The 24,764-nt window shown below is 43.1% G+C and overlaps 1 protein-coding gene across 1 annotated transcript in view; it reads right to left on the bottom strand.

Annotated features, from left to right (window-relative positions):
- The window catches only part of ABCG1 (ATP binding cassette subfamily G member 1), a 123,156-nt gene that overhangs the window by 12,300 nt on the left and 86,092 nt on the right, over window positions 1-24,764 (bottom strand). Inside the window, exons 9-14 of the mRNA XM_030203812.1 lie at window positions 17,068-17,225; window positions 16,092-16,193; window positions 10,626-10,794; window positions 8,507-8,607; window positions 7,170-7,328; window positions 225-343 (exon numbers count right to left, since the gene is read on the bottom strand). Coding sequence (XP_030059672.1) covers window positions 225-343; window positions 7,170-7,328; window positions 8,507-8,607; window positions 10,626-10,794; window positions 16,092-16,193; window positions 17,068-17,225 — 808 coding nt within the window. The remainder of the gene's footprint in view (window positions 1-224; window positions 344-7,169; window positions 7,329-8,506; window positions 8,608-10,625; window positions 10,795-16,091; window positions 16,194-17,067; window positions 17,226-24,764) is intronic.

Genomic DNA, 24,764 nt, shown 5'->3' on the forward strand with positions numbered 1-24,764 from the left:
CATGACAGCCGCTAATGTGGCTTAGTAAACAAGGGGGGGGGGGGGGTCAGTTTTGTTTGTATGTTGTTTTTACAGTTTTATTTTATCAAGGCTAAATGTTTTCTGCAATTCCCCAGTGTGTGTGTGTGTGTGGGGGGGGGGGGGGGGGGGGGGGGGGGTGGAGGCTTCCACCCCCCCAAACTGGCACAATGTAAGTCTTCACTAAACAAAGAAATACTTAGTACCTGACATATGACATGTAGGACATCCACTGAAGATAAGCAGGAATGGTATCAAAGCTGACAAAGAAGCCAGAGAAAAGTAGAACAGGGATGGCAGTCACTGGACCCACAAAGGTTGCCACCTGTAAAAAGGAAGGAGAAAACCAATGGTCAGAATTAGAGAGAGAATACCGAATTACTTCTTAGGAGGACAAATTTCAAATCAGCTATGGAAGTTGGGTAGGAGACAGTGAGGCCTACCAGAGGTTACCAGTGTTTAGAGTACAGTTTCTGGGTCACTTTAGTGCTATTGAAGATACCATGGCAAAGCCCACTGTCTTCAAAGTGGACTGCCCCAGACACTGCCTCGATTTTTGGACAGACCCTTGAGTTCACTCAAGACTCTTTCTATGGTTCACAGAGCTGAGGGGGGCAATATTAAATCTGGCAATGAAAAGGAGCAATAAGATCATCCCCAAAGGTTTTATTATTGTACCCCACTTATCTACTTAACACTATCTCTCCTACTATCATCCCAGTCATCTGTCACATCCTTAATCTTTCACTCTCCACTGCAACTGTTCCTATGGCCTTCAAACATGCTGTTGTCACTCCACTCCTTAAAAAACCCTCACTTGACCCTACCTGTCCCTCCAACTATCGCCCCCATCTCCCTTTCCACTCCAACTTACTTGAACGTGTCGTTCACCGCCGTTGTCTTGACTTTCTTTCTTCACAACCTATTCTTGACCCACTCCAATCTGGTTTTCGCCCTCTTCACTCTACTGAAACTGCACTTACCAAAGTCTCTAATGACCTGCTACTAGCAAAATCCAGAGGTCTCTATTCTATCCTTATCCTTCTTGACCTATCTGCTGCTTTCGACACTGTTGACCACACTATACTTCTGGATATGCTGTCCTCGCTTGGATTCCAGGGCCCTGTTCTTTCCTGGTTCTCCTCTTACCTCTCACTTCGTTCTTTCAGTTTTCACTCTGGTGGATCCTCTTCAACTTCCATCCCGCTTTCTGTTGGTGTGCCTCAGGGTTCTGTCCTTGGACCCCTCCTTTTCTCCATCTATACCTCTTCCCTTGGTACCCTAATTTCATCCCATGGCTTCCAGTACCATCTTTATGCTGATGACTCTCAGATCTACATCTCCACCCCTGAAATCTCAACCTCGATCCAGGACAAAATCTCAGCTTGCTTGTCCGACATTGCTGCTTGGATGTCTCAACGCCATCTAAAGCTCAACATGACCAAAACTGAACTTCTCATTTTTCCCCCTAAACCCACCTCCCCTCTTCCCCCTTTCTCTATCTCTGTTAATGGCTCTCACATCCTCCCTGTCTCCTCGGCTCGTAACCTTGGAGTCATCTTTGATTCCTCGCTCTCTTTCTCTGCGCATATTCAACAGATCGCCAAAACCTGTCGTTTATCTACAATATTAGCAAAATTCACCCCTTCCTTTCTGAATATGCTGCCAGAACCCTTATCCAGACCCTTGTCACCTCTCGCTTGGACTATTGCAATTTACTTCTCACTGGTCTTCCGCTCAGCCATCTCTCTCCTCTCCAACCTGTCCAAAATTCTGCAGCACAACTTATTTTCCGCCAGAATCGTTATACCCACACTAGCCCACTCCTCAAGTCACTTCAATGGCTCCCTGTCCGCTTCCACATTCAGTTTAAACTTCTCATACTGACCTTTAAATGAATCCACTCTGCATCCCCCCATTACCTCTCCACACTCATCTCTCCCTACATTCCTCCCCGTGAACTCTGCTCACTGGACAAATCTCTCTTGTCACCCCCCTTCTCCTCCACTGCTAACTCCAGGCTTCGCTCCTTTTCTCTCGTGGCACCTTATGCCTGGAATAGACTTCCTGGACCTATACGTCTAGCTCCATCTCTACTTATTTTCAAATCTATGCTGAAAACCCACCTTTTCACTGCTGCTTTTTAGCTCCTAGCCACTACTCAATTCCCCTCCCCTTGTCCCTTCCTTCCTTCTCACCCATTACTTCCCTCACCCGTAACTGTCTTGTCTGTCTGTATTATTTAGATTGTAAGCTCTTTTGAGCAGGGACTGTCTCTTTGTATCAGGTGTTCAGCGCTGCGTGCGTCTGGTAGCGCTATACAAATGCTAATAATACTCTTATGGAATTAGTGCAAATACAATGGAAATCCACATCTGGAATCTATCAGGTATGGAGAATTACAGGGGAGGCATTCAGATTCGAGGGATGAGGGGGTTTCTTACTCCTTCAGCAGGGTCTCAGAATTATTAAGCAGTCTAATTTGTAAAGAAGTAGTTTTGCATTTACAAATGAGCACTTAGTAATCTGTATGCATTCGAGTTTGAGGTTTCTTTCAGATGTCGACTTCAGTAGTGCTCATCTACTATCATTTTTGTACATTCGGATTAAGTGGCTATCTGGCTCTCAGTGCCAGTTAATATATGATTAGCATGTGGGGCGTCTATCATGAGACTGTTCTTATTTGTTAATAGTTTTTCTCTGTTTTCATCAATATGAGTAAAATATCTATTTGCATTTACCCACTCTACACCATTCAGTATTTTGTAGACCTCTATCATATCCCCCCTCAGCCATCACTTTTCCAAGTGGAAGAGTCCTAACCTCTTAAGCCTTTCTTTATATGAGAGGTGTTCCATCCTCTTAATCACTTTGGTTGCCCTTCTTTGAACCTTTTCTAATTCTGCTATATCTTTTCTTAAGATACTGTGACCAGAATTACACACAATACTCAGTGTGACCACACCATGGAGAGTACAGAGGCATTATAATATTTTGTCTTATTTTCTATCCCTTTTCTAGTAATTCCTAGCATTCTGATTGCTTTTTTGGCCGCTACCACATACTGAGCAGAAGATTTCAGCATATTGCCCACGATGACACCTAGATCTTTCTCTTGAGTGCTGACTCCTAGGGTGTCCTAGCATCAAAACACTGAGTTGGATTTTTCTTCCCAATGTGCATTTCCCTCCTATTCCCTTATTCTTCAATCAGTTTTAGATAATGACTAGCCCAAGGCCACAAAGGGTGTCAGTGGCAGAATTAGAAAGTGTATCCTGGTGCATATGTGGAAAACACTTGAACAATGTAACTGTGGTCCAGAAGTGGTCAGAGTGTGGCAGAGGGTTTAGTGCCATCTGTATGGAAACTCGCTGCCTTACGTCCAAAGTTGAAAGACAAGAAGCAGGACAGGGATTATTAGGTGGCTAACTGTAGGCCAATTGCTCAACTTCCTTTCACTTCCAAAGCTGCAGAATGGGTTAGCATGGACTATCTGAATGATTTTGTTGAATCCCACCAGGTGTTACATCCAAATAGGCTTCTGTCCTCATCACAATACTGAAATGGCAATGCTAGGACTTCTGACATCTATTCAGCTCCAGTTAGCCAACAGGCGGTCAGTCATCCTGATATCTCTCAATCTGACTGTTGCCTTTTACATGATTGATCACGGTCTGCTCTTGTCCAGGCTGTCTGATATAGGGATAGAATCACAGGTTCATTGCTCTCTTCGCTTGTACCTGATCGGGAGGAGTTACCAGTAGACCAGATCCACAGACGAACAACCTGTCCTAGTAGCTGAATTTAATTTAATTTTCTATTCAGCACGAGAGATATTCTAAAAAAAATGTCACCCACCCTCCATGTACGTGCAGGCTCATAGAATAACTCAAAAGGGTGGCATAGCCCCTGAGCAAACGCTGAACAAAATGGCATCTAAGACAAGGGTTGCTTTACATAAGTACATAAGTATTGCCATACTGGGAAAGACCAAAGGTCCATCAAGCCCAGCATCCTATTTCCAACATTGGCCAATCCAGGTCACAAATACCTGGCAAGATCCCAAAAAAGTACAAAACATTCTATACTGCTGATCCCAAAAATAGTGGATTTTCCCCAAGTCCATTTAATAATGGTCTATGGACTTTTCCTTTAGGAAGTCATCCAAACCTTTTTTAAACTCCGCTAAGCTAACCGCCTTTACCACATTCTCTGACAACGAATTCCAGAGCTGAATTACACGCTGAGTGAAGAAAACTTTTCTCCGACTCGTTTTAAATTTACTACATTGTAGCTTCATCTCATGCCCCCTAGTCCTAATATTTTTGGAAAGTGTAAACAGACGCTTCACATCTACCCCTTCAGTTATTTTATAGACCTCTATCATATCTCCCCTCAGCCACCTTTTCTCCAAGCTGAAGAGCCCTAGCCACTTTAGCCTTTCCTCATAGGGAAGTCGTCCCATCCCCTTTATCATTTTTGTCACCCTTCTCTGCACCTTTTCTAATTCCACTATATCTTTTTTGAGATGCGGCGACCAGAATTGAACACAATATTCGAGGTGCGGTGGCACCATGGAGCGATACAAAGGCATTATAACATCCTCATTTTTGTTTTCCATTCCTTTCCTAATAATAGCTAACATTCGATTTGCTTTCTTTGCCGCAGCAGCACACTGAGCAGAAGGTTTCAATGTATCATCAATGACAACACCTAAATTCCTTTCTTGGTCTATGACTCCTAACGTGGAACCTTGCATGACATAGCTATAATTGGGGTTCCTCTTTCCCACATGCATCACTTTGCACTTGCTCACATTAAACGTCACCTGCTATTTAGACGCCCAGTCTCCCAGTTTCATAAGGTCCTCTTAATTTTTCACAATCCTCCCGCGATTTAATAACTTTGTGTCATCAGCAAATTTAATTACCTCACTAGTTACTCCCATCTCTAGGTCATTTATAAATATATTAAAACCTTCTCCATTGAGAATACCGACCATTTAACCCTACTCTATGTTTTCTATCTTTTAACCAGTTTTTAATCCACAACAGAACACTACCTCCTATTCCATGACTCTCCAATTTCCTCTGGAGTCTTTCATGAGGTACTTTGTCAAACGCCTTCTGAAAATCCAGATACACAATATCAACCGGCTCCCCTTGATCCACGTTTGTTCACCCCTTCAAAGAAATGTAGTAGATTGGTGAGGCAAGATTTCCCTTCACTAAATCCATGTTGACTTGACTCATTAATCCATGCTTTTGAATATGCTCTGTTTCTTTATAATAGTCTCTACCATTTTGCCCGGCACCGACGTCAGACTCACTGACCTATAATTTCCCAGATCTCCTCTGGAACCTTTTTAAAAAACCGGAGTTACATTGGCCACCCTTCAATCTTCTGGTACCATGCTCGATTTTAAGGATAAATTACATATTATTAGCAATAGCTCCGCAAGTTCATTTTTCAGTTCTTAGTACTCTGGGGTGAATACTATCTGGTCCAGGAAATTTGCTACTCTTCAGTTTGTAGAACTGCCCTATTACATCCTCCAGTACCCCACCCAAATCTTCCTCGGTGAAGACCGAAGCAAAGAATTCATTTAATCTCTCTGTTACGGCTTTGTTTTCCCTGATTGCCCCTTTTACTCCTCGGTCATCTAGCGGTCCAACCAATTCTTTTGCTGGCTTCCTGCTTTTAATATACCTAAAAAACATTTTACTATGTGTTTTTGCCTCCAATGCAATCTTGTTTTCGAAGTCCCTTTTAACCTTCCGTATCAGTGCTTTGAATTTGACTAGACATTCCTTATCCTGTTTCTTATTATTTTCAGTCAGTTCCTTCTTCCATTTTCTGAAGGATTTTCTTTTAGCTCTAACAGCTTCCTTCACCTCACTTTTTAACCTCGCCGGCTGTTGTTTGGTCTTCCGCTCTCCTTTTTAAATACACAGAATATATTTGGTCTGGGCTTCCAGGATGGTGTTTTTGAACAGCATCCAAGCCTGATGTACATTTTTGACCCTTGCAGCCACTCCTCTAAGTTTTTTTTTCACCGTTCTTCTCATTTTATCATAGTCTCCTTTTTTTAAGTTAAACACTAACGTATTTAATTTCCTATGTATACTTACTTCAAAGCTAATATCAAATCCGATCATATTATGATCACTGTTATCAAGTGGCCCCAGCACCATTACCTCCCGGCACCAGGTCATGCTGACTAGATCTAGAATTTTTCCTTCTCTCGTCTGCTCCAGTACCAGCTGCTCCATAAAGCAGTCCTTGATTTCATCAAGGAATTTTACCTCCCTCGAGTGCCCTGATGTTACATTTACCCAGTCAATATCAGGGTAATTGAAATCACCCATTATTATTGTGTTGCCCATTTTGTTTTCATCCCTAATTTCCTTTAACATTTCTGCATCTGTCTGTTCATCCTGGCCAGGTGGACGGTAGTACACTCCTATCACTATCCTTTTCCCTTTTACACATGGAATTTCAATCCACAGTGATTCCAAGAAGTGTTTTGTTTGCTGCAGAGTTTTCAATCTATTTGATTCAAGTCTCTCCTTAATATACAATGCTACCCCTCCACCAATTCGATCCACCCTGTCACTACAATATAATTTGTACCCCGGTATGACAGTGTCCCACTGGTTATCCTCCTTCCACCATTTCTCAGAGATGCCTATTATATCTAATTTTTCATTTAGTGCAATATATTCTAACTCTCCCATCTTATTTCTTAGGCTCCTGGCATTCGCATATAGACATTTCAAACTATGATTGTTGTTCCTATTTACATCATGCTCAGTACTTGACAGTATTAATTTGCAATCCTTTGTCTGATTTTTATTTGACACCTGATCTACTATGGTCTCTTTTGCAACCTCACTATCAGTGTGCCTCTTTCCATTTTGGACTTAGGAATTTGCGAAGTCACAGACTGATTCAAAAGGGATGCCTGGTACATTCCTCATGACTTGGCACCCTCTCTGAGCAGGGACTGTCTTTTGTGTATGGTGTACAGCACTGCGTATGCCTTGTAGCGCTATAGAAATGATACATAGTAGTAGTAGTAGGTTAGCCTTCATGCCCCCCTCCCCATCACAGTTCTGGTCTTTGCAGCCCTTTAATGTGCATACACAAACCTGTAATGATGTGGAGGCTGCACCAATCAGGAGCCCCAAAGATTGAGCAACAAGTGATGTCATTGTCCCAAGGGCTGAGAAAAGGACGAACCTCAGTGCATCTGAGGGCTGTGAGGTCATCCAGTACACGATACTGCAGTAAGCTACTGGAAACATGATCTGAAATGAGAATAGGACAGTCAGACAATGCAACGCCAAGTAAAACAGCATAAAATACTTACCAAAGGAATATGCAAGACAGACCCCCAAGATAAGGCAACTGGGAGGGACTCCTACTAGCACAACTATAGGATCCACTCCTAATTTCCTAAATCATTTTTTATACAGTCAGACAGAATCTTAGTCTGGCAACCCAAGCATAAATGGTTTGAACCCTTGTGAGAATGTTGTAGCCTAAGTTGTACACTGACGACAGGCAGATATGAAAGCTGTCCGTCACTGAAAGATATCTTTGGCAGAAAGTTCAGAGTTTGAATGCAATGATCCAATTGCACATGAAAGTCTGTAGCCTAAAGTGGTACACATTTAAAACTTGCACCTTCTGATGGGAAAAAACAATTTATTAGAGCATTTCTGCCCAAGCCTTCCATCCATCATCAATTGCCACTGCTAGTACATTACATTCTTTAAACATTTCCTGAACCCTGAATAGACAAATCTGTTTGTAACCAAGTCATCTTCATAACTCACATTTTGTCCTCATTACTTAGCAGGTGGGTGCATGCAGAAAAGCATATATTCCCAAGACCAGAGAGTAAGGGTTAAATTTAAGAAATGAATAAGGAAAGAAAATAACAGACAAGTCTATGAAGATATCACTGTTTGGGGATACTGTGATTTTTACATGTGTGACAATCTTAAGGCTCATGTAAAAAGGAAAAATTAAACATTGCTTTCTAAAACTTGGAAATTGTGTAAAAAAAAAAAAAAAGTACCAATTTTGCCACACACCATTTTATTGCACACTTATAGGATAGTGCAAGTTTTGCCCAGGTCATAAATTTGTGGTTAAGTGATAATAGTTTTGTATATTAAAAGATGCACAAACTATACTGTGTGGTTTTGCCTGTCTCCTTAAAGGCAACGAGTGCAAAGTCTGGTTTAGAGAAACTTCGCTACACAGTTTAAAAAATCCTTACTTCCTAATCTTCACTGAAGCACCCATCAGGATCACTGTGTAAAGTCTGAGATGATAACTGTCTTCTTGAGAAATTACAACAACAGACCACAGTATACCCCTAGCACAGCCCTGGAAGAGAGATTCCAGTACCTCTTCCAGCTTTGCAGCTGCTGGATTAACTGCAAATGTATCAGAGTATTCACTTCCTAGTACCTACCTGAAAAGGGACGTCAGCCATGGTTTTAGCCAGATAATAGGCCTTGAGGCTGTACCAGTAGTTCAAATGCTCTCGCAGAAAGACTCCCATCTCCATAGGGACTGTGCAAAATGGAAAAAACAGGGAATCACCAGTCTGTGCAGGAGGCAGGCACCATGACACTGAAAGCACAACCTGTAATGCTTAAAGCACAGTCCCATGATATACAGCTTTCACATGTAATACAGGCACTTAGCCCTGGTAGCAATTTGTATGAGGAAAGAGGTCCTCTGGATAGAGATCAACATGTGGATCCCCTTGAGCACCACAGTAGCTAACCTTTCAAAGAGTGGTGCTCCATATAACCACATCAGTAGCACATTCCTAAAGACAAACCTCCTTCTGTGCAGTCATAAGGTAGCATTCACTGATACACAAATGACCAAAGGGATATTACGTGACCAACAAGCAGAGCATTAAGGGGAAACACCTGAATCTAGATCTAGAATGAATTATTATTATTAGAAATAAATATATGTCCCAGAAAAACACAGAACTATTAACTTATTTTAATTGTGAAGCAGGGGCATAGCCAGACTTTGGTGGGAGAGGGGTCCAGAGCCCGAGGGGAGGGGGCACATTTTAGCCTCCCCCTCCGGCGCCGCCCCATTGCCGCCCCCCGTCTTTGCCGCCCCCCCCTCCCGCCGCCGCCTACCTTCACTTTTGCTGGCGGGGGACCCCAATCCCTGCCAGCCAACGTCCTCTCCGTCCTGCTGCAGTCAAAAAAGTCTTCCTTCTGTTGCATGCTGACGTCCTGCACGTTGTACGTGCAAAACGTCAGACTCAGAGAACAGTTCTCTGAGTTTGACGTACAACGTGCAGGACGTCAGCATGCAACAGAAGGAAGAAGACTTTTTTGACTGCAGCAGGACGGAGAGGACGTTGGCTGGCGGGGATTGGGGTCCCCCGCCAGCAAAAAAGAAGGTAGGCATCGGCGGGGGCGGGTTCGCCGGGAGGGGGGTCCAGGCTGAAATCTACAGGGGCCCAGGCCCCCTCAGGCCCCACGTAGCTACGCCACTGGAGCAAAGTAATTTTTAAAAATGAAAACTGATATTTGAAAGGACTAATACATTAACAATGGGTGATGACTATGAAAGTCCTTTTGTTTAAAAATTCTACGACAGCTAATGCCTAACTTTTGGCCAGGCGCTGAGATGTCCAGCAAAAGTTTATCCATATAGGAAAAGGAGGAGAAAGAGACATTCCAAGCAAAAACTTATCCAGATAGCAGCAAAATTTAGCCATTCTCCAGATAAAGTTATATGTTTAGTAGGCCGCACTCCTAACTTGAAACAGATAAGTTATCCTTTTCAGTTTAGGATTGTATATTCACTTTCTACACCTAATTGGAGAAGGTCGTTGAAGGGCATAAAGATAAGCCCTTCATGTGGTGGCTAAGCATCTGAATAACAAACCCCTCCCTGTTTTGTTTGCGGCACAAATTTAACCAACTTCAGTACAACTCAAACATCAACTGGGCCAATATTCAAAGCAATTTAAAAGGCCAGAAACTGCTCCTGGCCAGTTAAAGAGCCTGTCTGAAGCTAACCAGTCATTGTCAGCAGCACTTAACTGGTTAGTGCTGCTGAAAATGTCAGTTTAGCACCTCTCTCAAAACCAGCTATTTCTGGTCCGTTCCACGTGCAGAGTCAGCACTTAAGCAGACAAGGTAGCCCCATAAATGGGGCTGCTTACAAGTCAATTCTATCTTTAGGCAATATGCCATAGCTGGTTAAATGCTGAATATCACACTTAACCAGCTAAGGTGCAGCTTGCTCTAGAAACATGAAAATTCAATGCTGAGGCCCAGACATGGCCCAGCACTGAAATTTCAGGGCATAATTCCAGTGGCAACGCTGAGTGCTGCAGGCTGAATATCAACTTCTACATGCACAGAGGATCAAAGATAAGGAAATGTTGAAGTCCAAGTGGTCTAGTTCCCCCCCCCCCCCCCCCATCTCCCAATTCCCATCTCTCTTTTCTATCTCCACCACTATGTGGCATCTCTTTATGCACACTGAAATATTTCATTCATTACTTCTGCCAGTGCTAATGTCAGAAATAACCCAATACTACTCACATGTGAGGACGGTTGGCATGAGTGCTGCAAACATGAGGAACAGCATAGAGAAGAAGAGGAAGCCAGAATTACTCAGGACTTTCTTGGCTTCATTACCGATTCCTAAATACAGTAAGCCAATCAGCAGCCCAATCCCGATGTGTGAGGTAATGCGTAGGTGTGTCAGGACCTGCAATAAAGTACAAAGAGCAGTTCACATAAGAACATAACAGCAGCCACACTGGGGCAGACTGATGGTCCTTCTAACCCAGTATCCTGCATCCAGCAGTGACCAATCCAGGTCACAAGTACCTCGCGGAAACCCAAATAATAGCAAGATTCCATGCTACCAATCCCAGGGTCAGCAGTAGTTATCTCAACAGCAAACTAGGACTTCTCCTCCAGGAACTTGTCTAAACCTTTTTTAAACCCAGAAATGCTGTTAATACAACATGGAGTGGAGGAGTGGCCTAGTGGTAAGAGCACCGGTCTTGCAATCCAGGGGTGGCCAGTTCAAATCCCACTGCTGCTCCTTGTGATCTTGGGCAAGTCACTTAACCCTCCATTGCCTCAGGTACAAACTTAGATTGTGAGCCCTCCTGGGACAGAGAAATATTCAGTGTACCTGAATGTAACTCACATTGAACTACTACTGAAAAAGGTGTGAGCAAAAATCTAAAAAAATAAAAATAAATTCTCTGGTAACGAGTTCCAGAGTTTAACTATTCTTTGAGGAAAAAAAAATATTTCCTCCTATTCGTTTTAAAAGTAATACAATGCAACTTCATTGAATGTCCCCCAGGGGCGTAGCTAGATGGGGCCACAGGGGCCTGGGCCCCCCCCCCCCAATTTCATCCGGGCCCCTGGTTTTGCTGGCGGGGGTCCCCAAACCCCACCAGCCGAAGCCCTCTACAGCACCGGTCTCCGGTGCGCCGCGTTCCCTGCCCTGTGCTCTTTCTTCCTCCTGACGTCCTGCACATTCCTTTTAGTGAACCTGAGCGTGCAAGAAGAAAGAGCAGGGCAGCGAATGCGGCAGTGCCAGAGACCGGCGCTGAAGAAGGCTTCAGGTAACAGGGGTTAGGGACCCCTGCCAGCAAAGGTATTTGCTTTTTCGGGGGGAGCGATGAGGCATACAATGAAGCTACAAAGTAGTAAATTTAAAACAAATCGGATAAAATTTTTCTTCACGCAACCTGTAATTAAACTCTGGAATTCGTTGCCAAGAACATTGTGGACGAATGGCTGATACGACAGTATGATATTCCTGTAAATCCCCTCAGGTAACCCCTTTGTATCTCCTCAGTTTACGGGGACCCGCTGCCTGGGAACTTGTTGGCGATTACTAGTCCAATTTCTCTTCAGGTGGGACTCTTGCATCAAGAAGCAATACAATTCTATATATTCTCTAGATCAGTTATTGTGGGTCTTCCGTGGTTACAGAACATGAACCTTGTATCGACTGGTACTCTGGCGATATTCTGGCATGAGGGCCAACCTGTTTTCATTCTTTCTTGGGAACCACATGACAGATGGGAGCCCTGACCTATTATGTTGGCAGAACCTCTTCCATGTTCTGCTGGAAGAACCTCCTCCATTTTCTGCACTGCTTGTCTTAAGAGGGGAACCACAAAGGCCATAAAGGTGTTAGGTTTTGCTTCCCCGATTTCTAAGGCATAACCATAGCAAACCACCCCCAAAACCCACTGGTCCAAAGTCATAAGAGCCTACTTCCAGTGATAAGGGTGAGGCAACTCCCCCACACTTGCCATAGCCTGGGAGGGGCCCTCCTGACCTTCACTGGGAGGATTTGGGGGCTGCAAAGGAGGAACCAGATGCTTCTTTACCATCTGTGGGCCTTTTGGTGCCATGAAAGGACTGCTCCTTCTGACTCTTATGCCCAGAACCTTCCAAAGAAGCTATTCTGGAATGGTACTGGCCCAAATCCCATGGTCAGTTCCAACCCCCAGGGCTTATCTTCAGGCAGCCACTGAGACTTTGCGTTACTGATATACTTTATCAGTTTCTCCAGATCCTTACCACTTAGATGCCACATCTGCCACCGAAGACATAGCCAAAGCTTGCAGCAGGCTCCCACCACCATGGCAACTGAATGGGAGCAATGCGTATATCAAAGAGAAAGTTCACCACATACTCCACCTCAGATTTCAACTGAGTGGTCTCCAGGGATGGTGGGAACTGCTGCACCCACTGTAGAATAGCCTGGGCTACACAGCCCCCCCTCCCCCCCCCCAATTGGTCTGCACTTCAAGAGCTGCACAACTAAAAAGCTGCTTTATGAGGACCTCTATCTTACAGTCATGGGGGTCCTTAAGGGCAGTCCCCCCTCCACTGGGTTTGCTTAGCCACCTCCATAAATAAGGAATCAACAGCAGGAAGAGGGGGAAAAAAAAAAAAACAATCAGCCTCCTCCTGACAAAGGAGGTAGAGCTAAACCATAAGTCTGGTCACATGGAGAAAGGAACCCAGGTTCTCCCATTCCTTGAGCACCATCTCAGAGAGGGCCCAATGGAGTGGAAAAATTTTGAACAGTTTCTGATATCCTGGCAGAATAGACTGTCCACCTTGGGTCTTCTGTGGGGAGGCCACAGATAACTGAAGCAACATAGAAATCTAAATAAGAATAGCCATACTAGGTCAGACCAATAGCCCATCTAGCCCAGTATCCTGCTTCCAGCAGTAGCCAATTCAAGTTACAAATACCTGACAGAATCCCAAATAGTAGCAAAATTCATGCCACTGATCCCAGGGACAAGCAGTGACTTTTCCCATGTTTATCTCAATAGAAGTCTATAGACTTGTTCAAACCTTTTTTAAACCCAGATATACTAACCGCTGATACCAAAATCCTCTGGCAACGAGTTCAAGAGCTTTTATTCATTGAGTGAAAAAAAATCTTTCCTCCTGTTCATTTTAAAAGTAGTACCATGTAACTTCCTTGAGTGTCCCCTAGTCTTTGTACTTTTAGAAAGAGTAAAAAAATATTGATTTGTTTACCCGTTCTACACCACTAAGTATTTTGTAGACCTTTATATATCCCCCCCCTCAGGTGTCTCTTTTCCTAAACTGAAAAGTCCTAACCTCTTAAGCCTTTTTTCATATGAGAGGAGATCCATCCTCTTAAACATTTTGGTCGACCTTCTTTGAACGTTTTCTAATTTTGCTGTATCTTTTTTTAAGATACAGTGACCAGAATTGCACACAATACTCAAGGTGTGGTTGCACCACGGAACGATATGGAGGCATTATAATATTCTTTGTCTTATTGTCTAACCCTTTCCTAATAATACCTAGCATCCTGCTTTTTTTGGCAACTGCCACACACTGGGCAGAAGTTTTCAGCGTATTGTCTACGATGACACTAAGATCATTTTCTTGGGTGCCAACTCCTAAGGTGATTCTTATCATCAAGTAACTATAATTTGGATTATTCTTGCCAATGTGCATCATTTTGCTTTTGTCCACATTACATTTCAGCTGCCATTTGGATGCCCAGTTTTCGAACTTCCTAAGGACTTCCTGCAATTTTTCCACAATTCACATGTGTTCTAAAAACTCTGAATAATTTTGTTTCATCTGCAAATCGTTTCCATTTCCAGATCATTACTAATATGTTAAATAGAATCAGTCCCAGTACAGGTCCTTGGGGAACTCCACTGTTCATCCTCCTCCACTAAGACAATTGGTCATTTAATCCTAATCCACAACAGAACATTGCCTCCTATCCTATGACTCTAATTTTCTCAGGAGTCTCTCATACAGGACTCCGTCAAATTCTTTCTGAAAATCTAGGTATACTACATCGAACGGCTCACCTTTATTCACATGTTTATTCACGCATTCAAAGAAATGAAGCAAATTGGTGAGGCAAGACCTCCGTTGGCTGAACCCATGTTACCTCTGTCCCATTAAACCATGTTTGTCTATGTGTTCAGTGATTTTATTCTTTATAATAGTCTCCACTATTTTGTCTGGCACTGACGTCAGGCTTACCAGTCTATAATTTCCTAGATCCCTTTTTAAAAATTAGCTGTACATTGGCCACCTTCCAAGCTTCAGGTACTATGGACAATTTTAACGACAGGTTACAGATCACTATCAGCAGATCTGCAATTTCATATTTGAGTTCTTTCAGTACCCCAGGGTGTATACTATCTGGTCCAGGTGATTTAATACTCTTTAATTTGTCGATTTGGCTCAGTACATCTTCCAGATTCACCGAAAGCTCTTCCCTCCTAAATAGTCACACCCAATGGCGTACCAAGGGGGGGGGGGGGGGGCGGTGGGTGCGGTCCGCACCGGGTGCACGCCGCTGGGGGGGTGCCGCACGCCTGTCCGCTACGTTCGTTCTGTGCTCCCTCTGCCCCGGAACAGGTTACTTCCTGTTCTGGGGCAGAGGGCGTATGGAAACGAACGAAGCGGACAGGCACGTGGCAACCCCCGCCCTCAGCGGCGTGCACCCGGGGGGGGGGGGTCCTTTCGCCGGGGGGGGGGGGGGGGGTCGCGCTGCACCCAGGGGGGTGGGGCGCATTGGCGATCCGCCCCGGGTGTCAGCCCCCCTAGGAACGCCACTGGTCACACCATGTGGAAATGCTCATCTTCCTCTGGGGACAGTTCCCTAGACCCCATAGTCTGTGCAGGTGGGACAAGTGGAGCAGCCCAATGTATCTTCCTCCCAGGACAGGTTTCTGCAAGGGGATAGCACCTGAAGGTGGTCAGAACCCCCATGCCTGCTTGCAATGGAGAGTCATGCCATCAAAACAAACAAACCAGCTGCACCAGTCCAACCTGCATTATCTGCTAAGATAGAGAAAAATACTGACTAGCTCCAGGCTGCACCTGCTGTTATACTGTCACCATAACTTTTTTTCCCTCTACCTCCATTTGCAGGTCAGGGGATACAACCCACTGGTGGCAACTGGTCTAGTGGATGAAAAGGAAAAAGTTTTATATATACATTTCTTGTGGGTATCCTTAAAACCTGACTGGTGGGTGTGACACAATGACTGGGTTGAGACCCACTGATCTATATAAAGCATCTGTTACAGATGAGCAATAATGTTGTTTTATCCCCCAGGATAAAACAATGTTCTACCCATGGAAATTACTTAGAAAATTTCCTATGTGCACCCTTCAATACATCCCAGTCTCATTATACATACAAATTTCACTACACAGTAGTCTTTCTAAATGTCCACCCTTCATTAAACAACAGTCTGGCTAGACATCCATGCTCACTATACGACAGTCTCTCTGCACATCACTGCTTTACTATATAACACTCTCAGTAGACATCTACACCTTACATCACATCAGTCTCGCCACATGTCCACAATTCATTACACACCAATCTCAAATATCACTGGCCCAAGTACACACTTCCATTTTTCACTATGCATGTCCAATGTGTCACTGTGCAACAGTACCTGTTGTTGCAAGTTCCTGAATAACATCCCTCCACCATCTTACCGAGTCTCTCATGATGCTGAGGCAAGTTCTCTTGAACAGGATACAGAACTGAGTAAGACAGCTGGCTGAGAAGCTGTGACACCCTTCTGTTGAGGAGGAATCCTGAAGGGGACAGAAAAGACAGCACTAAAGCCTCTGCACTTAACCCTCTCTACTCCAGTGCTGGTCATGCAGTAATATTATTTGCCATCTTCCAGCATCTCACTCCTCATTTTATGCTTCCATCAAAAGAACACAAATCGTGTCATTGTTCAAAGAAGGGATTATGGTGGGATTTAAAAATTATATTCCAAGACAAGGCAAAACCTCTCTTACAGTGCTTTTAATAAAAGATGAGCTAAACAGTGCATCCCAATATTTATTTGGCTGTGACCCCATGATTGCGAACAAATAAAGTTCTGTGACCCCCTGGAGGTCCAGAATAATGATGCACTTATAGAGAGCCCACCTAGCTCGTGACACCAAAGGCAGGCTTTGTGACCCCATTTGGGGCCCCGACCCACAGTTTGGGAAGCTCTGAGCTAAGAGAAGATTCCAGCTCATGGAAGACTACCATTTCTTTGGATATATAGTTACAATTTTTATTTAATTGCGTACAGTGATTTATTAATCACTGCTAAACAAAAATGCTACCAAATCACAAATAACTAGGAATGACACTTAGTCATGATTAAAGTAACCACATAATTTAACTTTTTCCATGGAAATGGAAACAGAAACAGAAGCCCTTAGCTTAACTGATACTCTGGAACAGGGGAAGTGATATCCCATTTGCACAGGAAGTAGAGAATGCCAGAAAGCAGAAATGTGTCCGTTTCCATAGGCTTAGCAAAGGAAAATTTCTTGGTATAGGTAGAAATATAGCTTCCAAGGGTACTCCAACCAGATACCTAGAGGGTGACCCCCTCATTTTAATGAGCAGGAGAGATTTACATCACTCTCTTCTGCCTCTGTATGACCCCTATCAGTTTTTTACCTCTTCGGAAGGCTTGTGCCATAAGAATGGATTCATATCACTTTCAGTGCCAGCATCCCTCTTACAGTTCACAAATTCTACATCACGCATTTTCTCCTGCACTGCTTTCACCAGTCGAGGGTTGAGGTCTCCATATTCACCCGATGCAACCTCCATTACTAAATAAAGAAGAGAGTGAGAGATAACACCCTGGGTAGCAAGACAGGAAAAGCAGGACTTAAGCAGGTACAGTAGCTTATTCGCTCTTATAAATGCATTTTCTATGTTGCATTACAGAGCATCATAGAAAATGACAGGAAATAAAGCCCATATTGACCTATCCTCACTGCCCATCCACACCAACTACTTAGCTCCCCACAGAGATAATTTATGTTTGCCCAACGCCTTCTTGAATTTAGATACTGTTCTTGTCTCTGCCACCTCCACTGGAAAGCTGTTCCATGCATTTACCACTCTTTATAAAGAAATATGTCCTTACGTTACCAAAGAGTCTACCTCCTTTCACCCTCATTTTATGCTCCTTTGTTCAAGAGATTCTTTTCCATTGAAAGAGGCCCACACTCCCAAATTCTATAAAAGTCGCTAAAAAGTGCATGTGCAAATTTGGGTACACTATTTAATTGAATAATGAGCCAACTAGCATTGATAATTGAGATCTTAATAAGCAATTACTGGTGCTAACTAGATTTAATTAAAATTTGTGTGTAAATTGTGTGGAATGAGCCCACAAGGGCTGAGGAACTTGCTTCCCTGCAAACACATAAGCTGATGCGATAGACTCCTTCAGCTATCTAGCAGAGCCCAAACCTCTTTTTACGAAAAAGCACAGTCTGTCCGATTTGCAAAACTCATTTGTGACTTCCAGATATCTAATGAGAACTCTATGCACATCGAGGAAGAATACTAAGCCTCTCTGTTATCTCTGTGAAAGGACGGAAGCTCCACAGATTGGTTGAGATGAAATGCTGATACCCCTTTTGGAAGAAAGGAAGGAACCATGTGCAGAAGACCCCTGCCTCCAAAAAGCGAAGAAAGGGATCCTGACTAGAGAGCCTGAAACTCCAAAATCCTATGTGCCAACGCAGCAGCCACCAAGAACATTGTCTTTAGCATAAGATCTTTAAAGAAGGCCTTCTAGCTGGCTCAAAAGGCAGCTTCTGAAGAACCTGAAGGACTAAATTAAGGTTCCACTCTGGACATGGAATATGAAAAAGAGGCTGGGTGAGCCGCAACAGACGTCTTCTGTAGTTAGCCCCTGAAACAGACCAAAACTGCAACCTCAACTTTTAGAGAACGCAACACCAATCTTTTCTGAAGACCTGTCTGGAAAAACACTAGGATGTGAATGATCTCAGCAGAGAAGGAAGAAAGTCCACGCTCAGAACACCAGCCCTCAAATGTTCTCCACACTCTTGCATACACCAAGGATGTAGAGCATTTTTCGAGCCTGAAGCAAGACAGTTATGACCAAATCAGAATAACCTTTTCATCTCAACCAAGCCCTTTCAATGGCCCAGTGAGACTTTCCAACAAGCAGCCTACCACAGGCCAATGAGGGAAGACATACAGTAGATGTGTAGTAAATCACCTGGACCGGATGACATACATCCAAGAGTACTCAAAAAAACTCAAGCATGAAATTGCTGATCTGCTGTTAGTAATATGTCATTAAAATCGTCCACAGGCCTGAAGATTGGAGGGTGACCAATGTGATGCTGATTTTAAAAAAAGGTTCTAGCAGTGATCTGGGAAATTACAGTCCGGCAAGCATAACGTTGGTGCCAGGCAAAATAGTGGAAACTATTATAGAGTAAAATTACAGAACACATTGACAAACTTGATTTAATGGGACAGACCCAGCATGGGTTCAGCCGAGGAAAGTCTTGCATCACCAATTTGCTTCATTTCTTTGAAGGTGTAAATAAAGATGTGGATAAAGGTGAGCCGGTTGATGTAGTGTATCTGGGTTTTCAGAAAGCTTTTGATAAGGTTCCTCATGAGAGACTCCTGAGAAAATTAAAGAGTCATGGGATAGGAGGCAAGGTTCTAGTGTGGATTAGGAATTGGTTATTGGACAGAAAACAGAGGGTACAGTTAAATGGTCATTTTTCTCAATGGAGGAGGGTGAACAGTGAGTGCCACAGGATCTGAACTGGGACCGGTACTATTTAACATATTTATAAATGATATGGAAATCAGAATGATGAGTGTGGTAATCAAATTTGCAGATGATACAAAACTATTCAAGGTTGTTAAAATATGTGCGGACTGTGAAATAATGAAAGACCTTAGGAAATTGGAAGACTGGGTGCCCAAATGGCAGATGAAATTTAATGTGGACAAATGCAAGGTGATGTACATTGGAAAGAATAATCCAAATCATAGTTACCTGATGCTAGGGTCAACCTTGGGGGTCAGCGCTCAAGAAAAAGATCTGGGTGTCGTTGTAGATAATACACTGAAATCTTTTGCTCAGCATGCAGCAGCGGCAGCAGCCAAAAAAAAGCAAACAAGTTGCTAGGAATTATTAGGAAAGGGATGATGAATAAGATTGAAAATAATATAATGCCTTTGCATCGCTCCAAGGTGCGCCTGCACCTTGAGTATTATGTTCAGTTCTGGTGGCCATATCTCAGAAAAAAGATATAGCGGAATTAGAAAAGGTTCAAAGAAGAGCAACCAAAATGATAAAGGAGATGGAACTCCTCTCATATGAGGAAAACCTAAAGAGGTTAGGGCTCTTCAGCTTGGAAAAGAGACAGATGAGGGGAGATATGATTGAAGTTTACAAAATCCTGAGTGGTGTAGAACAAGTAGAAGTAAATCGATTTTTTACTCGTTCCATACGTAGAAAGACTAGGGGACACTCGTGGAACTTACATGGAAATACTTTTAAAACAAATAGGAGATATTTTTTCACTCAACAAATAGCTAAGCTCTGGAACTCTGACGGAGGATGTGGTAACAGCGGTTAGCATGTCTGGGTTTAAAAAAGGTTTGGACAAATTCCTGGAGGAAAAGTCCATAGTCTGCTTTTGAGACAGACATGGGAAGCAACTGCTTGCCCTGGGATTTGTAATATGGAGTGTTGCCATAATTTGGGTTTCTGCCAGGTACTTGTGACCTGGCTTGGCCACTGTTTAGAAAATAGGATATTGGACTAGGTGGACCACTGGTCTGACCCAGTATGACTACTCTTATGTTCTTATGAACAGAGACTATGAGTGCTCTTAGCGTCTCCATGTGAAAGCGGGACACTCAGGTGGTTTAGACCTTGCAGATTTAAGAACAGATAAAAGGTGCCTTCCTTTATTGGGACAGTGAAGTATCTGCCTTGTCCCTGTTTAGCCTAGGGGATCTGGAACAATGGCCCGTAGTGTCAGCCTGAACCTCAACTACCTTGGTTCCCTTTCGACAAGGCCACTGCAAGAAGAGATGAGCGACCGGACAGGAGAACTCCAACTTGTAACCTTCTGTAAGAATATGAAGAACCCACCGATCAGAAGTAATTTTAGCTCACTTCTCCTGAAACTTCTGAAGACGTCCTCCCACCAGAGGAAGAGAAGAGTGGACCAGTCTCGCATCATTGTAAAGCTCAGGAGGCTCTAGCTAAGAAGAGGACTTCCTCTCTGCACAAAAGAAAGACTGGCATGCCTAAAAGCAGGACTTCTGACCATATTGCTGATAACCATTTCGGTACCATCTGCTGTCTCAAAATTGAGATCGAAATACCCCTGAAGCCGGATGACAGAGGCTTCGGTTTATCCTTCGGCAACTGCTGCGGCTTAGTTTCTCCCAGTTCTTTTACCAAGTTACTGAGATCTTCTCCAATAGCCACTTGCCCCGAAAGGGAAGTTTAACTATACGTGACTGACATTGCATCTGAGGCCCAATGCAGCAACCAGTTGCTGACAAGCCATGAAAGTCAAAGACACACTGTGAGTGTAACCCATAACATGTCATAAATAGCATCTGCCAAGCAGGCCAACACCGTTTTCAGCTGGGTATTCTGGTGCCCGTCTTGTGTTGCTGACTGCTGATACCATTTCAGGCATGCTCTTGCCACGAATGAGAGCTGCACACTTGTCACCTGAAGGCCCAAAGAGGGCACTTCAAAGGCTCGTTTCAGCAAGCCTTCTAGCTTCCTATCCTGTAGGTCTTTCAGGCCAATGTCCCCTTCCACCGGCAATGCAGTCTTCTTAGTCTCTGCTGTAACAAGGGAGTCCACCCTGGGAAGCTGCAATTTATCTTTCTCCTCCCGAACTAATGGGTAGAGATTAGTCATGGCTCTTTTCACTCTATGTCTAGTGAGACCCATTCCGCTGTAATCAGGTCTTGAATGTCTGGATGTATCAGGAAGGCAGAAGGCCCTCTAGGCCCCCTCAAGATTGATGAAATGTAACTCCTGACACTGAAGCAGAAGACTCCTTAATGGAAAGCACTGCCAGTGCCTCAGAAATAAGAGTACTGAGCACCTCTTTATAAAACAACCTCTGTAATTTCAGATCACCCTCTCTTCAGGAGGGAACTGTCCCTCCTCTATCGGCTCCTACAACGACGCTCCTCTGAATTGACTGAGGCCACATCAGATAGGGAAGGAGAAGCAGAGATAGCCTCTTCTGCCCACTCCTGGATGTCAAAACTAGATCACTTAGGAGCTGGAGGGGCAGTGGACAAGAAACTGAAGCAATTTGCAGCAACTCCGACTGTTCTTGTTTCAGTAAATAGGCCTTGTGTAAGAGCAATATAAACTCCAGAGAAAACAAAGATCCCCATGTAGTTGAATGCTCTGTTGGGCCCTGATGCTGTAAAATGGCAGCTGTGCTCCTCCGCATGTAATAAGACAGATACTGCTCCTCACCTCCAGTCAGCCCCGACAAAATGGCGCCTGTTGCCGCATTCTCCTGCATCACACTGCACACCTGCCCTGCTGAAGAGCCAGAAAACCCTGGCATATTCGGATACCTTGCAAAATCCAAATATGTATCACCGACCGTTTCCTCTTTCAGTAATTCATCCTCTTGGAGTAGAGGCTGAAGATCTTTTATGATTTTTCTTAATTTTTCCAGCTCTGGATTAAGAAAAATCATAAAATATCTTCAGCCTCTACTCCAAGAGGATGAATTACTGAAAGAGATATTCCCAGCCCCACCAATGCTGGCCTTCCGACAGCCACCCAACTTGAAACACAAGCTAATCAGAAGTAAACTCCCAACACAGACTGAAAAAGAAGAGAAGGGCACACATCCTTTAAATATATCCAGCTGCAAGCTATGCCAAAACATTTCACATGACCCCCACAGTCATTCACTAAGGAAAAATATTCACCATAAAGGAATCTTTCACATGCTCATCTTCCAATGTGGTATATATCATTCAGTGTAAAAAATGTAACGAAGGATGCTATATTGGAGAAACAGGCCAGATGCTAAAGACAAGATTTAATTTACATAGACATCACATGAAGAATACTGGTGCCAGCGGGGTTCCCACCCCTGTGGGTCAGCACTTTACAAAACCAGATCACTGTACCAGTGACTTCATAGTAAGAATCCTGAAAGGTAACTTTAAATACAGAACGTAAGACCTTTGAAGTCAGAATGATTGAATATTTTGACAATCAACAGATAGGACTTAAAGATCTGAGTTTTCTAGCCCATTATAAACCATAAAGTTGTATTGCTCTGTTTATCACCCTCCTCTCACCTATCCACCCCCATCCTGTTAGACTATCTCTGAAATGCTTTGATGTTCCCATGCATACCTCCTACCCATCCCCACCCTGTTAGACTGTCAATGAAATGCTTAGATGTTTTACTTATATATACTATCATCTACCACATTTGCTTATTTACAATCTGACGAAGAAGGGCAACCTTCGAAAAATAATCAAGAAATGTATTAAGTTATGTCCAATAAAAAAGGTATCATATTATTTTCTTTCCCATGTTTTCTTTTGTTTGATTTCTATTGATTTCCTTTCATGCTTGTAAATGTCCCACAGCATTTTCTGCATAAGGTTTCTCTAAAAGGAATGTGTCAATGAAAAACTTCCAGAAACTACATAAAAATTAAATCCTTTTTTCTCAGAGGAGAAAAAATGATGAGGGATTATAACTGCAGGGCCCAGCATCCTATCTCTGACAGTGACCAGTCCAGGTCACAAGAACTTGGAAGATCCCAAAAAGTAGATGCGTTTTTTAAATCCCTAGCCTAGCTAACTAGTTTTTTAGGGACTATTCCTATCTAAAAATGTTCTACATCAAAGCAAAATAGACTTGGCAGGCTTATGTGTTTATTTTCTCTGGATCTTAAATTCAGTTCTTAATATACAATCCAAACACCAGATGGCAATCTCAGTCTTTCCAAGGAACAAAAACCTGTTTTTCCTGAATTTGTAAATTAACTTCCTCTAGGCATATTTTGCATATCTAGTCCTTTTCATCCTGCTCTCATGAAACAATTATCATCTGCAGTCCATTCATTACTCCTTACCACTGTCTTCATGCTCTGCATGTAACCCAGAATGCTGCTGCCCATTTGATAGTAGGGCTAACGTTATTTAATTTTATTTCTTTCTGCATTTTTAACCCACATTTTCCAATCAAGTTGTCGGTTCAATGTGGCTTACAGTTTAATTCAGTAAAACTTGTTACATTGCTGTTTCAAGTGTACACGAATTTTGTTCAGTTTCAGTCAGTGATCAAACATCGTGGTGTGATTGGTTGGTATGTTGGATGGCTAAGCAGGTTCGACAAAAAAAAAAAAAAAGAAAAATTTCTGAAGTAGACTTTCAGGTGTTTTCAGAATGTTATGTAGTCATTCGTGCATTTTAGGACTTTCAGGAGTGTGTTCCAGATCTTGGGGCAGATGTATGTGAAGTTGGTCAAGTATGGTTCTATTAAGTTTGTCATATATTCCGCTGTCAGACTGAAAATTATTCTGTAGACCAGATAGCATATCTTTTTATGCGTTTTAGTTTCCACATGGTTTCTTCGTAGAACTTGCAATTTGCTTGTCAAAGGTGAGTTTGTGGTCTATGGTGACTCCTAAGATTTTTAAATTATCAGTTAAGTGGAGAGATGTACTCATGATGTGGATGTTTGGGAAGTGATTGGTATTGTGTAGTGAAGTAAGTATCAGGCAGTGTGGTGTTTTTTTTTTTTTCTTGTTCAATTTGAGCTTGAACGCTGCTGCCCATGTTAAAATTATGTTTATGTCATCCTGGTTGCGATTTCATATAGATTCTTTTTGAAGGGGATATAGATTGATATGTCATCAGCATATATAAGAGAGTTGAAACCTTATTTGGCTAGTGTTTGGGCAAGAGGGGTCATTATCAAGTTGAATAGCATTGGTGAGAGTGGTGAGCCCTGTGGGACCCCACATTCCGCTTTCCAAGGAAGAGAGAGGGAGGAGTTTATTTTCACTTGGTAGGATCTGGTGGTCAGGAAGCCTAGGAACCATTTAAGCACCATTCCTCCAATTCCAATTTTGTCAAGTATTCTTTTGAGGATTTGATGGTCGACCATGTCAAAAGTCCTCGACACGTCAAATTGGTAGTAGAAGAATGTTTTTTCCATATGCAATTTCCTTTTCAAGGTTAGCTAGTAGTGTATTGAGCACTGTTTCCTCTGAAGCCTGACTGTGATTGGTGTAGTATAGAGAATTTGTTTATGTAGTCAGTTGGTTGGCCG

This window comes from Microcaecilia unicolor, chromosome 5, assembly GCF_901765095.1.
Source record: "Microcaecilia unicolor chromosome 5, aMicUni1.1, whole genome shotgun sequence".
Lineage (NCBI taxonomy): Eukaryota > Metazoa > Chordata > Amphibia > Gymnophiona > Siphonopidae > Microcaecilia > Microcaecilia unicolor.